At 45.4% G+C, this 14,575-nt stretch overlaps 1 protein-coding gene across 23 annotated transcripts in view; it reads right to left on the minus strand.

Annotated features, from left to right (window-relative positions):
- Arhgef33 (Rho guanine nucleotide exchange factor 33) overlaps window positions 1–14,575 on the minus strand; it is a 127,831-nt gene that overhangs the window by 35,056 nt on the left and 78,200 nt on the right. For 3 of the 23 annotated variants that reach the window (XM_087554244.1, XM_087554243.1, XM_087554237.1), the window contains exons 15-17: window positions 9,349–9,488; window positions 3,993–4,067; window positions 1,853–2,279 (exon numbers count right to left, since the gene is read on the minus strand). In XM_087554244.1, the coding sequence (XP_087410370.1) occupies window positions 4,016–4,067; window positions 9,349–9,488 (192 nt within the window). In that variant the 3' untranslated portion in view covers window positions 1,853–2,279; window positions 3,993–4,015. Of the gene's footprint in view, window positions 1–1,850; window positions 2,287–2,314; window positions 6,150–9,348; window positions 9,489–14,575 lie in introns of those variants that run through there. The other 20 variants (NM_001432099.1, NM_001432097.1, NM_001432098.1 and 17 more) reach the window with 10 other exon arrangements.

Below are 14,575 nucleotides of genomic sequence, written 5' to 3' on the forward strand. Positions count from 1 at the left end.
TGATTTATGGAGCACAAAAAGAGAAAAAGGCGTAGCCTTGCCCTTGAGAGGACTTGCCTTCTTAGTAGGAAGGTAAGACAAATATCAAGAGGTGAACTAGTCACACCACACAGGACCTCAGGAATATGAGGGCTTAACCCGGATCTACTGATCAGCACAGCAGAAGAATCCAAGCAGGGATGTGAAGAAAGCAGGACTGAGCTGGAAAGTGCATGGCTACTGGCAAAAGGAGGAGTCTGGTTTAGTTATCAGTTTATGCAGAACCGCAGACAGTCAGAAAACTAGAAGCCCTGTAGAGAGTGGCCCTAAACGGTGACACTGAGGTCTCGGGAATCTGAGCATAGACAAGAGCGTAGACAAGTGCGCTTGGGAATAGGAATGTGCTAGGGACGTGGGAGGCAGTGCTTAGAGGTGGGTAGATGTGCACTCATTCAGTGTCCAGCTAACAGCAAACAGGGACCCAGAGTGGCAACATTACTATTAGTTTAATAATGTACCATGGTGGTCTGCAGGTGTGGACGGGGTATACTATCAAAATAAAATCTGAGAGGTGTGTGATATTTTAAAACTTTCTAATAACCACTTTTGATGACAAGTGGGTTATGGAAGGAAGAGAATTCTTATTTTTGTTCATAGTTTAGTTGTTTAACTCTTCATGCCCGGTTGATTTGGCATTGCACTTTTAAACACTGCCCAGAACAATTTTAGCCTGATAAAAATCTGACTTCAGAGGTCTGTTAACTCCCAGGAAATGAAAATCTTAGCTAGCACTTAAATATTGAAACTCCCAAAATTCGGTAGTAGTCCTTTACATGTTCCCCATATTTAATTGTACGTGTGTTCTCACTTAATCACTGGACAAGAGAAAGGTGGTCATACTTAAAAACAAAGCATCCAACAGAGCATTCCTACAGAGGCACCGTCTGAATGAGTCAGTGTGAATACTGAAACTGTGTAAGCAGCTGCCTTCCACTGGAGTCAAGTAGTTTAAACCTTTCTGTTTCTTCCTGTTACAAAGCTGGTGTTTGGGGCCTACTAAGGAAAAGGATGCTGGCCATCTGGGGCGTGTCTGGGTTCAACAGCCCACTTGATTACTCCAGAGCCAGGCAGGCCTCTCTCAAGTAGGACTGAGTCTTCTACTATGAAAGGGGCTATGAAAGCTTCTTTGCTCCCTCCTAGGAGACTTGAGTGGTACATCCCTGAGGTTTCATTCTGACCTGTGTCGGTAGTAACCACCATGCAAATGTGACCATCAAAGAACTGGTGCTGGGGTCAGCGTCAGCCTAGACTAAAGGAAGCCTTGGGGCTGGGGATGTAACTTAGTGTCTGAGCACAAGATCCTGGGTGCACAGCCTCTGAAAGAGGATGTGGCTGAGTCAGTTTTGCTCCTGGTCTGTGCGGGCTTGAGTGGGTCTAACACTCATGAGAGCTACTGGATCTACGACTGTTGCAGTCCCAACACAGCCCACACAAAGAAAATATTTCTTTGTTTTTTGGCCACAACCCTGTTCCCTTTACTGATTTCCATAACCATAGAATAAGTTGGAGAGGACTGTATCTTTAAGTTTTGAAGCTTCTAAGTCATAGTTTAAGGACAAATTCTTTAGAACTCTGATTGGTACACATCAAATTTGGTTCTAGTAATCCTATGCCGTGAAGGATGTTATAGCTGCCTTCTGCAAAAATAGGAAGCAAGACACAGTTGGACCCTCACATAGAGTGTACTAGTCTAAGCACAGTGGGATGAGTTCATGAACTAAGCATTAAAATCCCTAGGAAGCACAAAATCACACCCATGCTAAAAAGGAGCATGCTTATTACTGTACTTGGGGAATGACTTCAAGGTGCAAGGTTTGTTCTTACAAACATTTATTTTCCTCCAAATTTAGTATGTTTTCTTTTCTGTAATGATGTGGAAAGTCTTCATTTCCCTTTTCCCAAGTGTTGAGGTTCATAGAGCCAAGTCTTAACCGTACACTAATCTTCATCTCTTCAGTATCTTGTATGTTGATTTAGTTTCATATGTAAATATTTATATTAGTTTTCCTTAGGGATTTATACATTGAGATATATATATATATATTCCTACAGAGATATATACAAGCTTTTACCCTCCTCTTACCACTCGACAATACAACTGTAAATGTATTTACACAGCTGTTCCTTGGTCAAGGTCATTTGCAAGAGCAAGTCGGTTTCTGAAGAAATCTTGTTTGGTGGGTGAAGGATCCATTGAGGGGTTCTCATTAGTTTTTTCCCTGTATTCTGATCCACTGGACCTAAAATCTCAGCACACAGATAAAGTACAGGTTGATTTGGTTTTAATTGTCTTCAAGTATTTATCTATCCAAATTGCTTCGCATTGTAAAACAGTTGCCTCCTAGACCTGGAATCATTTTTACTCCCCTGGATTTCAAAACTTAAGATATGTGCGTCTTATGTGAACACACAGAATCTCTCTAGTGCTTCATGGGGGCTACTGTGACAACTGCCTATGTCAGTGTTAGTCACCGTGTAGGACACTGGAGCAGGAAGAAAGCACAACAATATCTATTTTTGATTCAATGAAATAACTGTCCACAGGTTACCAAGGCCCTGAAATTCAAATGGTTATCAGGGGCTCTTGCTTAATCTAGACATTACATTACACACTCTTGCGTTTGCTTGTTTTCATTTTTAAAGGAAAGATTTATTGAAGCCAACCACACAGATGCTACATTTGGTAGAATGCAGAAGTCAGTACAGTTATGTCAACCACCGCAAAGGAAACCGAGACTAATGGGTAGTTAGCCCAGTCCGTCTGAGTGCCCAGTCCGGGACGCATTCTTTCTTTCTCCTGGTTAGACAATCCATTCCATTCTGTACCTTCTCCAGTCTGTTCATGTCAGAAGTCCTAGAGGGAGGAGGCTTTCTAGAAATAATCTCGTATGCAACTAGACTGAAGCCCTCTCACTAATTTAAACTTGGAGCTTGAGTGGGTAGAACGAGCTCAGGAACCGAGACCCAGTGTCCGAGTCCTACTTAGGATGTATGAAAGCGGTGTTCCAGAGCCCATGCAAGTGAACAGTTCCTCCACACACTGCATCAGACGAGCTTTCCCTAAACACAAGTGCAGGGTAACTTGCCTCAAGTCTCACACTGTCATTGGTACACTCACTATTTTTGTGTCCTTGGTTTTTTGGGAGATTTCTGTTGGTTACTTTTTTGGGGGGGGTGAGGGGCTTTACTTTGTTCTACTTTGGTAGTACAGGGGATCAACCATAGGGCCCTCACACGAAAGGCAAGTGTTCTACTGCAATAGAAGTCCAGCCTGAGTACTTGTTATTAATAAGTATTGCTATTAATTATGAATCTGTATTTACGGAGTTTGTTGGGAAGAATTCAAACATCCTTTTCTATTCTTCAAGTAAAAACACCGGTCCTACGGAAACACTAAAGACATCTGGAAACCTGATAAATGGACTAGATGTTTTTATTTTTCAATTTGCTAACAGAAATGAAGCCATAGCTAGCTAACAAGCTTTTACTTCTGGTTAGAAAGGGGTGCATTCCTACTACATCCTATAGAGGGGAAGGGTCTGGTGGGGTAAACTTCTCTTTTTGGGGATCAACCTAAACTCCCTAGAAACAGACTCACGACTGCCCTAAAACTCCAGGCTTGCTTTCAGCTCTCAGAACTACTGCCTCCCTCCAGTTCAGATCATCCCTGATTGGCATACATATGCCCCAAATGTTAGTAAATTACATCTTGGCCATTCATTCTTTCCCTGTCTTCTGCTATGTGGGAGCCTAGAAGCCCTTCTGGTTTAGGGCAGGAGGCAGGAGTTCAGTTGCTGCTGTCTATTTTCAATTTTTTCCCTCACAAGAATTTCTCAACGTTAGTCTACAGTTAAAGCCTTCTCTTCACACTTTCCCTCTAACTCCCGTCTGATCTCTCCAAAGCCCAACACGTCATACTTTTAGGTTCCCACATGCAACTGTTTGGAGTTTACCTGGAAATGGGAAAGCTCTGATGTCACCACCAGCCCCAAGGACCACAGAAATCTTCACCAGCTGAGTTCCCATTTCTGAAACAAATGCCAAAATCGCCCTGTCTAGTTTCCATAAACTCAGCTCAGACTTTTTTTTAACTGCTCTTCTTACAAAATGGACCTTCCCTTTGCTTCCAGTACAAATGTCTACATTTCTGAATGTTAATTACTAAGTAATTAAGTGGCTAACTTACTAATTGTTTTCAAAATACAGAATTCTACTGCAGCAATGATCCCAAGCTCATTTTCACCTTTTAGAAACAGTTTTAGCTGACTTTTATAGTGCTCAACATACTGTAGGTATCTGGACTCTTCCAGAGGTCTAGGCATCAATAAGCAGGGGAATCACCCTGCAGAATCTATGAGAAAGAGATGGTATGTTTTCTTCCCTTTCTTTGTAAAACACACAGATGGCTTCTGAATACCCTACACAATTTTGGCAGACTGCAGGGCACATCTAAGCAGACACTAAAGGGACAGGCAGGGACTCTCTGGAAAGGGTACAATGGCTGTCAATATATCCTGACACATGTTAACTTGACAGAAATGAAAATGGACAGAAACAGAATGAAACAGTAACAGTTGTTACTAACTTCCTTCAAGGGACAGCAAAAAAAGAAAATTGCAAGCTGGGTAGGTCAGGATGTGCAACTTTGCAGCAGATAACCCTGAAAGTCCTGGAGTGAGGAAGGGAGGCACAAACAAGTGCCACAGAGTCTCCAGAGAAAGGCTGGGCTCTCTGATATGAAAGACTGCCTTCCTTGAAGGAGTCAGGGCATTCAGATGCAGAGGATAGGAGGAGGTGGGGAAGCGCCTGTCCTGATGGTGGAGAAAGTCACCCATGGCGTCCACAGGATGATGAATAAGATTCTCTTAATATGTGATGTAGATTATAACCTGCAGCTATGCTCACCTTACACTGAACTATAAGCTCCAAACGGGCAGCAGTATTTCTTCTACTTGTTTTGTGCTGGGCAGAACCTGGTACACTAAAGACTTAACTGACTGACTCGGATGACCTACTGAGAAGCATTCCCAATCAGAGCTGGTAACCTCAGCCTTTTAAAACATCCCCTCTTGAATTTGAAATTTACATAAGAAAACTAAACGAGGTAAGACAGAACTTCAAAGTGGTAAAAGAAAGAGTGGGCTTGGGATGAGTGTTAGGAGGTAGAGGACGTGAATATAAGAGAACCAAGTGACGTTAGATTTCTGCCTTCTGTTCTATGCACTGCTCCACAGGGAGGCGTATACACTGTGGGAGGACACCAAACAAAACGGGGCTCCCTGACAGCCCAATATCCAGGCTGCGGAAGGGCTCCTGACCATGTGTGATGAGATAGATTTGAAGTGATGGGTGGGGTATGATAGCTGGACTAGAAATAATCATATAAATTACAAAGTACTGAAAAGGAAGTGAAGGGGTGAAAAATATAGTCAGCATTCAGAGCCATGTTCTTTATCTTCTGTGCTCAGAAAATGATAGCTCGAAGTGGAGGCTCCCGGCTGCTCACCTGCCTTACCTGGTGTCTCCTCACTGCTCTGCCCAGCTCAGAGTACTTACTCCCAAGTCTAGGAGTCAGACGCAAAGATGCGAAAGCATTTGCCTCAGCTTTGATGACGGTCTGGATTTAGGTCTTTGACAGTGTCATATACACTCTTCCAGGGGGAAAGTCTATCTTTCGTCTTACTCTAAGGGAGGAGGGGTAAGGGTTGGCCATTGCTATCAGGTCTGTTCCTGACAGGTAAGGGTCACATTTAAAGTGTGTAAGGTCATGTAACTCTCTCGGACTTTGGTTAGTAGGTCTTCCTTCTGAGCAGTGCTGTACAGCTTTCGGGGACCTATGATCTGGTATCTACCCAGGGCAAATGCGCCTGAGATGGAAACAATAAAAGGGTTACCCTTTTCCTCAAATATCGTGGGCACTTTTTCAGAATATTTTTTTATGATGCCAACTTGACTCTGCCTTTTGAATCCTTGTGGGCATGGGCACTCGGCCCTCCCCGCCTCAGAGGGAAGAGAACCCTTTCTCGGGTTTCCTGTTGCATCTGGCTCCATGCCTAGCTTCATCCCGAAGCAGCACTCTGGGTGTGTGGGGCCACCAGCCAAACAAGCCCCTATGGAACAAAAAGTGTGTCAGTGTAGAGAGGACCGAAGCTCGGAGGGCTACAGGGGAGGGAGGCAGCAAGGCCCAAGCATGACACGGCGGCTCTCCTGGGAGGCCAGGCTCTGAATGTTCCAGTACCCAGGTTTAGCTACTTCAGGTCACCAGGCCTGCTGCCAACTGGTTTCCTGACACACAGAATGGTTTGACAGTTCTCTACCTGCACCTCCTCTTTTACAATTTGTCTTTAGTAATCTCCATATAGACTCCTCTAGACAGGACAGTTTATCTCTCCTGTTACACATCCCTGGGTTCAGAGGGCAGGTTCCTGTGCAATGGCTGGGACCATGCCATTCGTGGTCCTATGTGCATGTCTGGAATTGTGCACACATACGAGAACGGTGTATTCCCATCTGAGTTAAAGGCCCAGGCCCTTCTCTCCGTGATACCAGACAGGAGTGTGGTTCTTAATAGGCTTTCCATGGTCTTCAGACGAAATTGCCAGAAGAGACTATATTTAACTTGCCTCTTTAACCCTTGCCACTCCCCAAAGACTCCCTAAGCACCAAGCTGTAGTGAGACCACCTGCACGGTGCTAAGTGACTAGACCAGGCCTTCTAAGCCAGGAAAGTCAGCCAGAGGAGGACTCTCGGTGGCCACACCGTCACCTCCACTCAGAAAATACTGCACATTCCAAGTACAAAGGATAGAGCCATTACTGTGGATAGTGGTGTGACTCGTGCAGACTCGTCTAAGGAAGGACTGAGAGAATCCACTGACCTCTGTCCTAAGAAACATGTCAGCCTTGCGGGGGGTGGGGTGGGGGGGCTGGAGGCAGCTAAGCAGGGTGAATCTGGGGAGCTACAGCAAGTAATCTGCATCGTACCAAGGTCCGTGGGGGCAGGGAGCTCGAGCAAGATTAAAACTTGGCCTTCTATAATATTAAAATTATAGGCCCAACAGCACATGGTTTGGGGCGATGTAACTAACTATTCAGACTGCCCACAATAAATACAGCAAATACACAGACTAGAAAAGACTAATTTCTTGAGCAATCTCCCACCCAGTGTGGGAGCATTTTTCAGAGAACCCATCTAGAATCATCTAGCTTCTATTTCAGACAACCCACTCACTGTCCTGCGTTCCCCAGTTCCAGGGTTCTCCTCCTCTTCCTCCTCACCTCGGCTAGAGCTGCTCCCTGGATAAAGGGGCAAATCTCCTCCCTGTGCCCGTATGACTGACAGGGCCTTTCTCCTTTAACACCTCTTCGATAGACAGGAATGTGTGAAGGAACCATGGCAAGGCTGGTGCTCAGTCGTTATAAATGATACTTGGTGACAGACAATTGTTTCTTTTGGGAAGCTTATGACTTAGAAATTATCAACAGACTCAAGCAGTGTGTATCCTTAGGAGTGTGGAGTTTTTCCAAGGACTTAGAACCTAAACTCAAGTTCACACTGGGAAGTTGTCCACTTCTTCTCGGTCATGGCATCAACAGTTACAGACCAAGAAAAACCTAAATCCATAATCCTGGAGAGGAAGAAACAGTGCTTCCGCCTCAGTCCCTACATAGGTGGCTTGAGGGTCCAGCAACAGTCATGCATGCATTAGGTTGCCTAGCAAAACTGGAAGGAGACTGCAGGGCTGTGGTTACTGCATGGAAGGAGACTGCAGGGCTGTGGTTACTGCATGGAAGGAGGAGACTGCAGGGCTGTGGTTACTGCATGGAAGGAGACTGCAGGGCTGTGGTTAACTGCATGGAAGGAGGAGACTGCAGGGCTGTGGTTACTGCATGGAAGGAGGAGACTGCAGGGCTGTGGTTAACTGCATGGAAGGAGGAGACTGCAGGGCTGTGGTTACTGCATGGAAGGAGACTGCAGGGCTATGGTTAACTGCATGGAAGGAGGAGACTGCAGGGCTGTGGTTACTGCATGGAAGGAGGAGACTGCAGGGCTGTGGTTAACTGCATGGAAGGAGGAGACTGCAGGGCTGTGGTTACTGCATGGAAGGAGACTGCAGGGCTGTGGTTAACTGCATGGAAGGAGGAGACTGCAGGGCTGTGGCTACTGCATGGAAGGAGACTGCAGGGCTGTGGTTACTGCATGGAAGGAGACTGCAGGGCTGTGGTTACTGCATGGAAGGAGACTGCAGGGCTGTGGTTACTGCATGGGAGGAGACTGCAGGGCTGTGGCTACTGCATGGAAGGAGACTGTAGGGCTGTGGTTAACTGTAGAACCGCTGCTCTTCTCTCCTCTTCCGCCTCCTTCTAGTAACAACAGGCAAGGACCAACAATCAGATACCCACTAGTCCCAACATCACCCTCCCACTGCAGGAGAATTAGACAAATCATTAAAACAGAGAGCCAACTGCAGGCTTTCCCCCCTTCTTCTATCAAGACCAGTATCTAAATCAACCAGTAACTCTACCTTCAAGGAGAAAGTGGTTTCCAAAGGCAACAATAACGCCTTCATTTAGTTTTTCTCACAGTTAAAAAATAGACTTGAGACTGACTTAAAATGATCTCTACTAAGAGGAAGTAAAGAGCATGCAGATCTCCCCACGGGAGAGGAAGGCAGGTCTGAGGTCCACCCAGGCAGGCAAAGGCTGGACTGCTGAGACACTTGGGGTCACGTCTCTCTTCCTTACTGGGGCCTGGCCCTCCCTCCCAATCTGCAACATGACACTGGCCACAATGCCTGCAGGAATACTGCTTCACTCCACAGTAAGACTTATAGAGCATGAGGAGGGATGCCTTCTGTTTCCCGTCTAACATGGACACTCTGAAGTATTCAAAAGGACCTGAGCAAAACCCACTCATTCCGGGAAACCCTTAGGGAGTTATCAGTGTGCGTTTCTAAGAACACGGATAACGAGGCCCATGCGGGCAGAAGTGCTGAGACGCCTGAAGAACACTTTCCACAGGGGGAGGATTCTCACTCAACACCAGCTCCTCCCAGAGAGCATCACACCCTCTCAACCATTGGCCAGGGTAGCCCTCTGTTCATTCCTCTCCAGGCAATGTTAAGACTGAGGAGGAAGGATTTTAAGACACAGCGGGGGAGCTGTTTGCTTCTGTCCAGAAATTGGATACAAACACTAAATTTAAAACAGTGGTGTATGACCAGGCTACTTAGCAATTACTACTGTTAAAACCTCAGGTTCCTGTCAGAGGGAAATGAGTTAAACACTGTTTTATCCAAGGGCTACTCACTTCTTTTTAAAGAGCTTGCGGAATGAGCTGCGAAAGCCCCCTTTCTGGTCTTGCCTGGGATTTTGATCGCTGAAAGAAGTCTGTTCACTCTCTCTTTCTTCCTTTGGACAGAATCGGGTGGCATCCTCTAGGTGCATCTCCTGGAAACACAAAAAAGGAATGTTTTTTCACTCTTTTCCGGGAAAATCTGCCCTGGCTGTGGGACTGTGGCTTTGACACTTGGCTCTCCTACTCCCAAGTCTACCTGTGGCAGGAGAAAGCTAACCCCACAGGTCCCCTCTGTCCTGCTTTGCTTTCTATCCGAGTGATTGATAAAGGCCATGACCCAAAAGCAACTGGGAAAGATTACACTTCCAGGTACCAGCCCAGCACCGAGGGAAGTCAGGGCAGGAATTCAGGGCAGTAACCTGGAGACAGGAACTGAAGCAGAAACCACGGAGAGACAATGCTTATTGCCTAGTGTCCTCGGTTTGTGACTGATTTAGAACACCTGCCTGGGGACAGCACCCCTCCACCCACACACACCCTGTGTCCTGGGACCGGGTCCTCCTCTATCCACTAGTCACCAAGAAAATGACTCTAAGGCCTGGCTACAGCCACCTGATGAAGGCCTTTCCCAGTTTAGGTTTTTCTTCCAAGACATCTCTAGTTTCTACTAAGCTGCTAAAAGATTATCCATGAATACGTTCTTCTTTTTTTCCTTTTCTCTGTATGGGTATTTTGCCTGTTCCTATGTCTGTGCACCACGTGCATGCCTGGTGCTTATGGAGGCCAGAAGAGGGCACTGGATCTACCAGAACTGGAGTCACAGATAGCAGTGAGCCACCATGTGGATGCTGAGAATTGATCCTCGGTCCTCAGGAAGAGCAGCCAGTGCTCCTAACCACTGAGCCATCTCTAGGGCTCCCATAAATATAGAAAATAAACTTTGTTCTGGCATCAACTGTGTCTTGCTGAATAAGCCAACACTTGACACCTGACATTGTTGGGTATGTTTCTCTTTCTACAAAACAAGAAAACTTAATATTAAAGGTTTTTGTTAGTGTTGTTGTTTCACTGTCGAGGGAAATAGAGATCAATTAGGATGCTCAACAATGGAACCATAATTTTAAAACTGTGTTCATAATTCTGTATTTTATGAGGTTAGAGGTCAGAACTGTTGAGAAATATGAGCTCATGTATCTAAATTGTAAATATGCTTTTTCAACCTACTTATGTAATTCGATCCATATTTAGAGTACAATTAAAAATAAAGATACTTTTTGTGCACTTGTTTATTTTCAAATGTGAGCTGTATTATCATGTGCACATACACTTAAGTGCATACATAAGAATGTATTACGTATGTACAAAAACTTATATGCTGCATGAACAGAATGTTTATCTTGAAATGGCTGTGATTCAAAAACGATCTAAAGCAGCTGCTTAACTTCGAAAACCCTGTGTTATGGTTTGTAGATGCTTAGCACAGGGAGTGGCACTATTAGAAGGTTTGGCCCTGTTGGAGTAGGTGGGTCGCTGTGGGTGTGGCTTTAAGACCCTCATCCTGGCTGCCTGGAAGCCAGTCTTCTGCTAGCAGCCTTCAGATGAAGATGTAGAACTCAGCTCCTCCTGCATCATGCCTGCCTGGATGCTGCCATGTCCCCCACCATGATGATAATGGACTGAATTTCTGACCCTGTAAGCCAGCCCCAGTTAAATGCTGTCCTTTATAAGAGTTGCCTTGGTCATGGTGTCTCTTCACAGAGGTAAAACCCTAACTAAGACATAAGAGTAACCAGTACATCTGGTACCAGGACTGGGGTATTGCGGTGATAGTCCTGACCACCCTTTTGTTTGGAAGAATGTGAATTTGAGGATTTTGGATTCAGGAAGCAGAGGAATGCTTTAAGTGGGACTTAATGGAATATCCTAGAAGGAATACAGAAGCCTTTGTTGCTGTGAGTGATTTGAACTGTGCAGACCTGGCCCAAGAGGTTTCACAGGAGAAGAGTTTCAATCTGTGGTGTACAGTGTTCTGCGGTACATTGGTAAAGAATGTCACTGCTGTTTGCCCTTGTTTGAAGCATCTACCTGAGGCTGAGGTAAAGAGATTTGTATTAATTACATTGTCAAAGGACATCTCAAGTCCAGCAGAGACTTTGTTCTCTGGTTAGGTCTCCTGGAGAGCATTTTGAACAAGTGTAGCAAGCTTAGAAAAGAAAAATATAAAATAGATGGCATTTAAGGGGCACCAGGAAGTGAAATGGTGCTGAATCCTGTGTTCAAGAATATTATTTGAATTAAGGGAATAGTGACCTTGGGGCAAGATCCTACCCAGTTAAGTTAGGTCCGGGCATGACAGTACAAGCCTTTAATCCCAGGAGGCAAAGACAAGCAGATCTTAGAGTTCAAGGCCAGCCTAGAACACAGCAAGTTCTAGGTGGAGAAAAACTTAAGTCCAAGCTTGGTGGACCACACCTTTAATCCCAGTGTTTAGGAGACAGGCATGCAGATCTCTGAGTTCAAAGTCAGTTTACAGAGCAATTTCCACGACAGCCAAGCTTAGGCAGTGAAGGAATTGGGAAGCAGAAAGCTAGGATAATGGGATAGAACAAGGGACCATGTTCCAGCCCCAGCAAGCAGCAGAAGTCAGCGGCTTTGGCCATGCGGCTCTGGCTTTAGGGTCCAGAATAAAAGGGACTACTGGGACAATTGATGCAGGTCAGCTAGAGCTAAGAAGTCAGTGGTGATTAAAAGACCAGAATCACTGAGATGAAATCTTCTGGGAGTGTTTTCTGAGAGCAGAAAGAGGCTGTGTTCCAGAGATAGCCAAGGTTGTACCTTGTGCTGCAGCTAGACTTGGTAATGTGTGAGAGTCACCCGGGTGGTACTGGTTTTGAAGGCATGAAGGGGTCATGGAGAGCAGCTGAGGCTTGGCACTGTGAGAGGCCATGGAAGACCATTGGTGAAGGTGCATTGCAGTTGATGGTCCAGGACTGAAGGGGTCATGCAAAGGAGTTGAGGGTTGGCACCCTGAAGAGCGCCTATGAGAGGCTACTGGTGAAGCCTAGTTGTAGCAGAAGAGCCCAGTGCAAATATCATGGGATGACCACCAAGAGCAGCAGCAGCAGTGGAGTGGATCAACCTGAGCTTAGAGAGCTACAGAGGGCAGAGCTAGAGAAGTGACATCAGCTCTTTGGAGGAGCCAGGATGATCTGTGTGGATCCTGGACATTGAAACAAGAAGCTGTGACATTGACACTATCTTGGTGGCCCAAAGATGTTTGAGATGCCAGAGCCATGGGATACCTGTGGAGGAAAGCTGACAACAGGGAGTAGAACCAGGCCAGCGGAAAGAAGTTTGTTGCAGTTAACAAAGATGATAAAGGAGTTGGGTATCTGAAGACCGCCTTGACATCAGACGTGGAGATGCAGAGTTTGGAGTCTGCCCAGATGGTTTCCTGTCTTGCTTTGGGGATTACAGTTAAGTGATTGGATGAATTCAGAAGAGACTTTGATCTTTGGATTTATAACATTGCTGAGACGGTTATAGACTATGGGGACTTTGAAAGTTGGACTGCATGTATTTTGCATTATGCTATGTTTAGGTATGGCCCCCATAGACTCATGTGTTTGAACAATCCTATGGGGGCCAGAGAGTGGAACGTGATGGTTTGTATATGCTCACACACGGAGTGGCACTATTAGAAGGTGTGGCACTGTTGGGAAGTGTGGCCTTGTTGAAGTAGGTGTGTCACTGTGGGTGTGGGCTTTAAGACCGTCATCCTTAAAGCTGGAGATGGCTCAGCAGTTAAGAGCACTGGCTGCTCTTCCAGAGGTTCTGAGTTCAATTCCCAGCAGCCACATGGCAGCTCACAACCATCTGTAAGGGAATCTCATGACCTCTTCTGGTGTGCATGAAGACAGTGACAGTGTACTCATATAAATAAAATAAATAAAATCTTTTAAAAATAAAATACCCTCATCCTAGCTGCCTGGAAGGCAGTATTCTGCTAGCAGCCTTCAGATGAAGATGTAGAGCTCTCAGCTCCTCCTGTACCATGCCTGCCTGGATGCTGCCATGTTCCTGCCTTGATACTGGACTGAATCTCTGACCCTGTAAGCCAGACCCAATTAAAGGTTGTTCTTATCAAAGTTGCCTTGGTCATGGTGTCTGTTCACAGCAGTAAAACCCTAAGATACCATAAGAAGTCAAAGCAGAAAACACACCACCAGGGCCCTGCCAGTCCAGCTGGGTAGCTGAGTGCTTGTAAGGACCAAAGCATGGGCAATAGGTTTTTCTAGGAAACACCTAGATCTGACTTTGAGAATTTCACTTGGGGTTGTAGCAGCAGACCTGAAAAGTCTCTGAAATGCCACTAAGATTCCTAACTTAACTATGGAGATTAGTGTCCTGGTGGTTTAGTGTAATGTTTCTCAAAGTACATTCCTGGCACCCTAGGACCATCCACACCTACTTTCACCTAGAAACACAGATTCTTAAGCCCCATTCTGGAGTCTCTAAAGCAGGAATCTCTGATGTATATATACTTGTTATGAAAGTCAGGGGTTTCAGGCAGGCTTCTGCCCGATGCACTTACTGTTTATATCAAACACCTATGAATCTTACATAGTAACTTCTGATTCAGTAGGTCTGTCTACACATTCTGGATTTTAGATTAATGCATCCACTACTATGTCCAAGACCACATTGTGGGACGTGTCCACAGCAAGTAAGGCAAGGCTATATCCTGCTGGCCTCCACACCTGGTGGAGATAGGACATTCCTGACTGAGAACTTCGGAGACCTTTGGAGCAGGAAGGGGCTTGTTTTTGCCTCCTATCAACTGCGGACCTCCATTAAAGTGATCTTTACCTCAACACCAAATCCTTCCTTCAGGAAAATCATAAATTGTTTAAAGAAAATCTGTCTGTGGAACCATGGTCTTGATATCGTTCATCGGTATAGCATTTCATACTTTAGAAAATGTATTCTTAAACTATTGTATTTGGCCTGATCTTCATAACCCTATGAGGTAGATATGATCACAGGACAACTTGCAAGAATCAGTTTTCCTTCCACATCTAAGTTCTGGGGCCAAATGGCATATCCTCAAGCATGGCAGCAAGAGCCTTTATCTCCTGAGCCATCACTAGCCCGAATTTTACAATTTTTGATTGCATGATTTTGAGTTCAGGCACACAGGTGCCAGAGAACCTCTGAGGAAGTCAGAGACAGTCCTTAA

Source organism: Rattus norvegicus, chromosome 6 (genome assembly GCF_021556685.1).
Source record: "Rattus norvegicus strain SHRSP/BbbUtx chromosome 6, alternate assembly SHRSP_T2T, whole genome shotgun sequence".
NCBI classification, from domain to species: domain Eukaryota; kingdom Metazoa; phylum Chordata; class Mammalia; order Rodentia; family Muridae; genus Rattus; species Rattus norvegicus.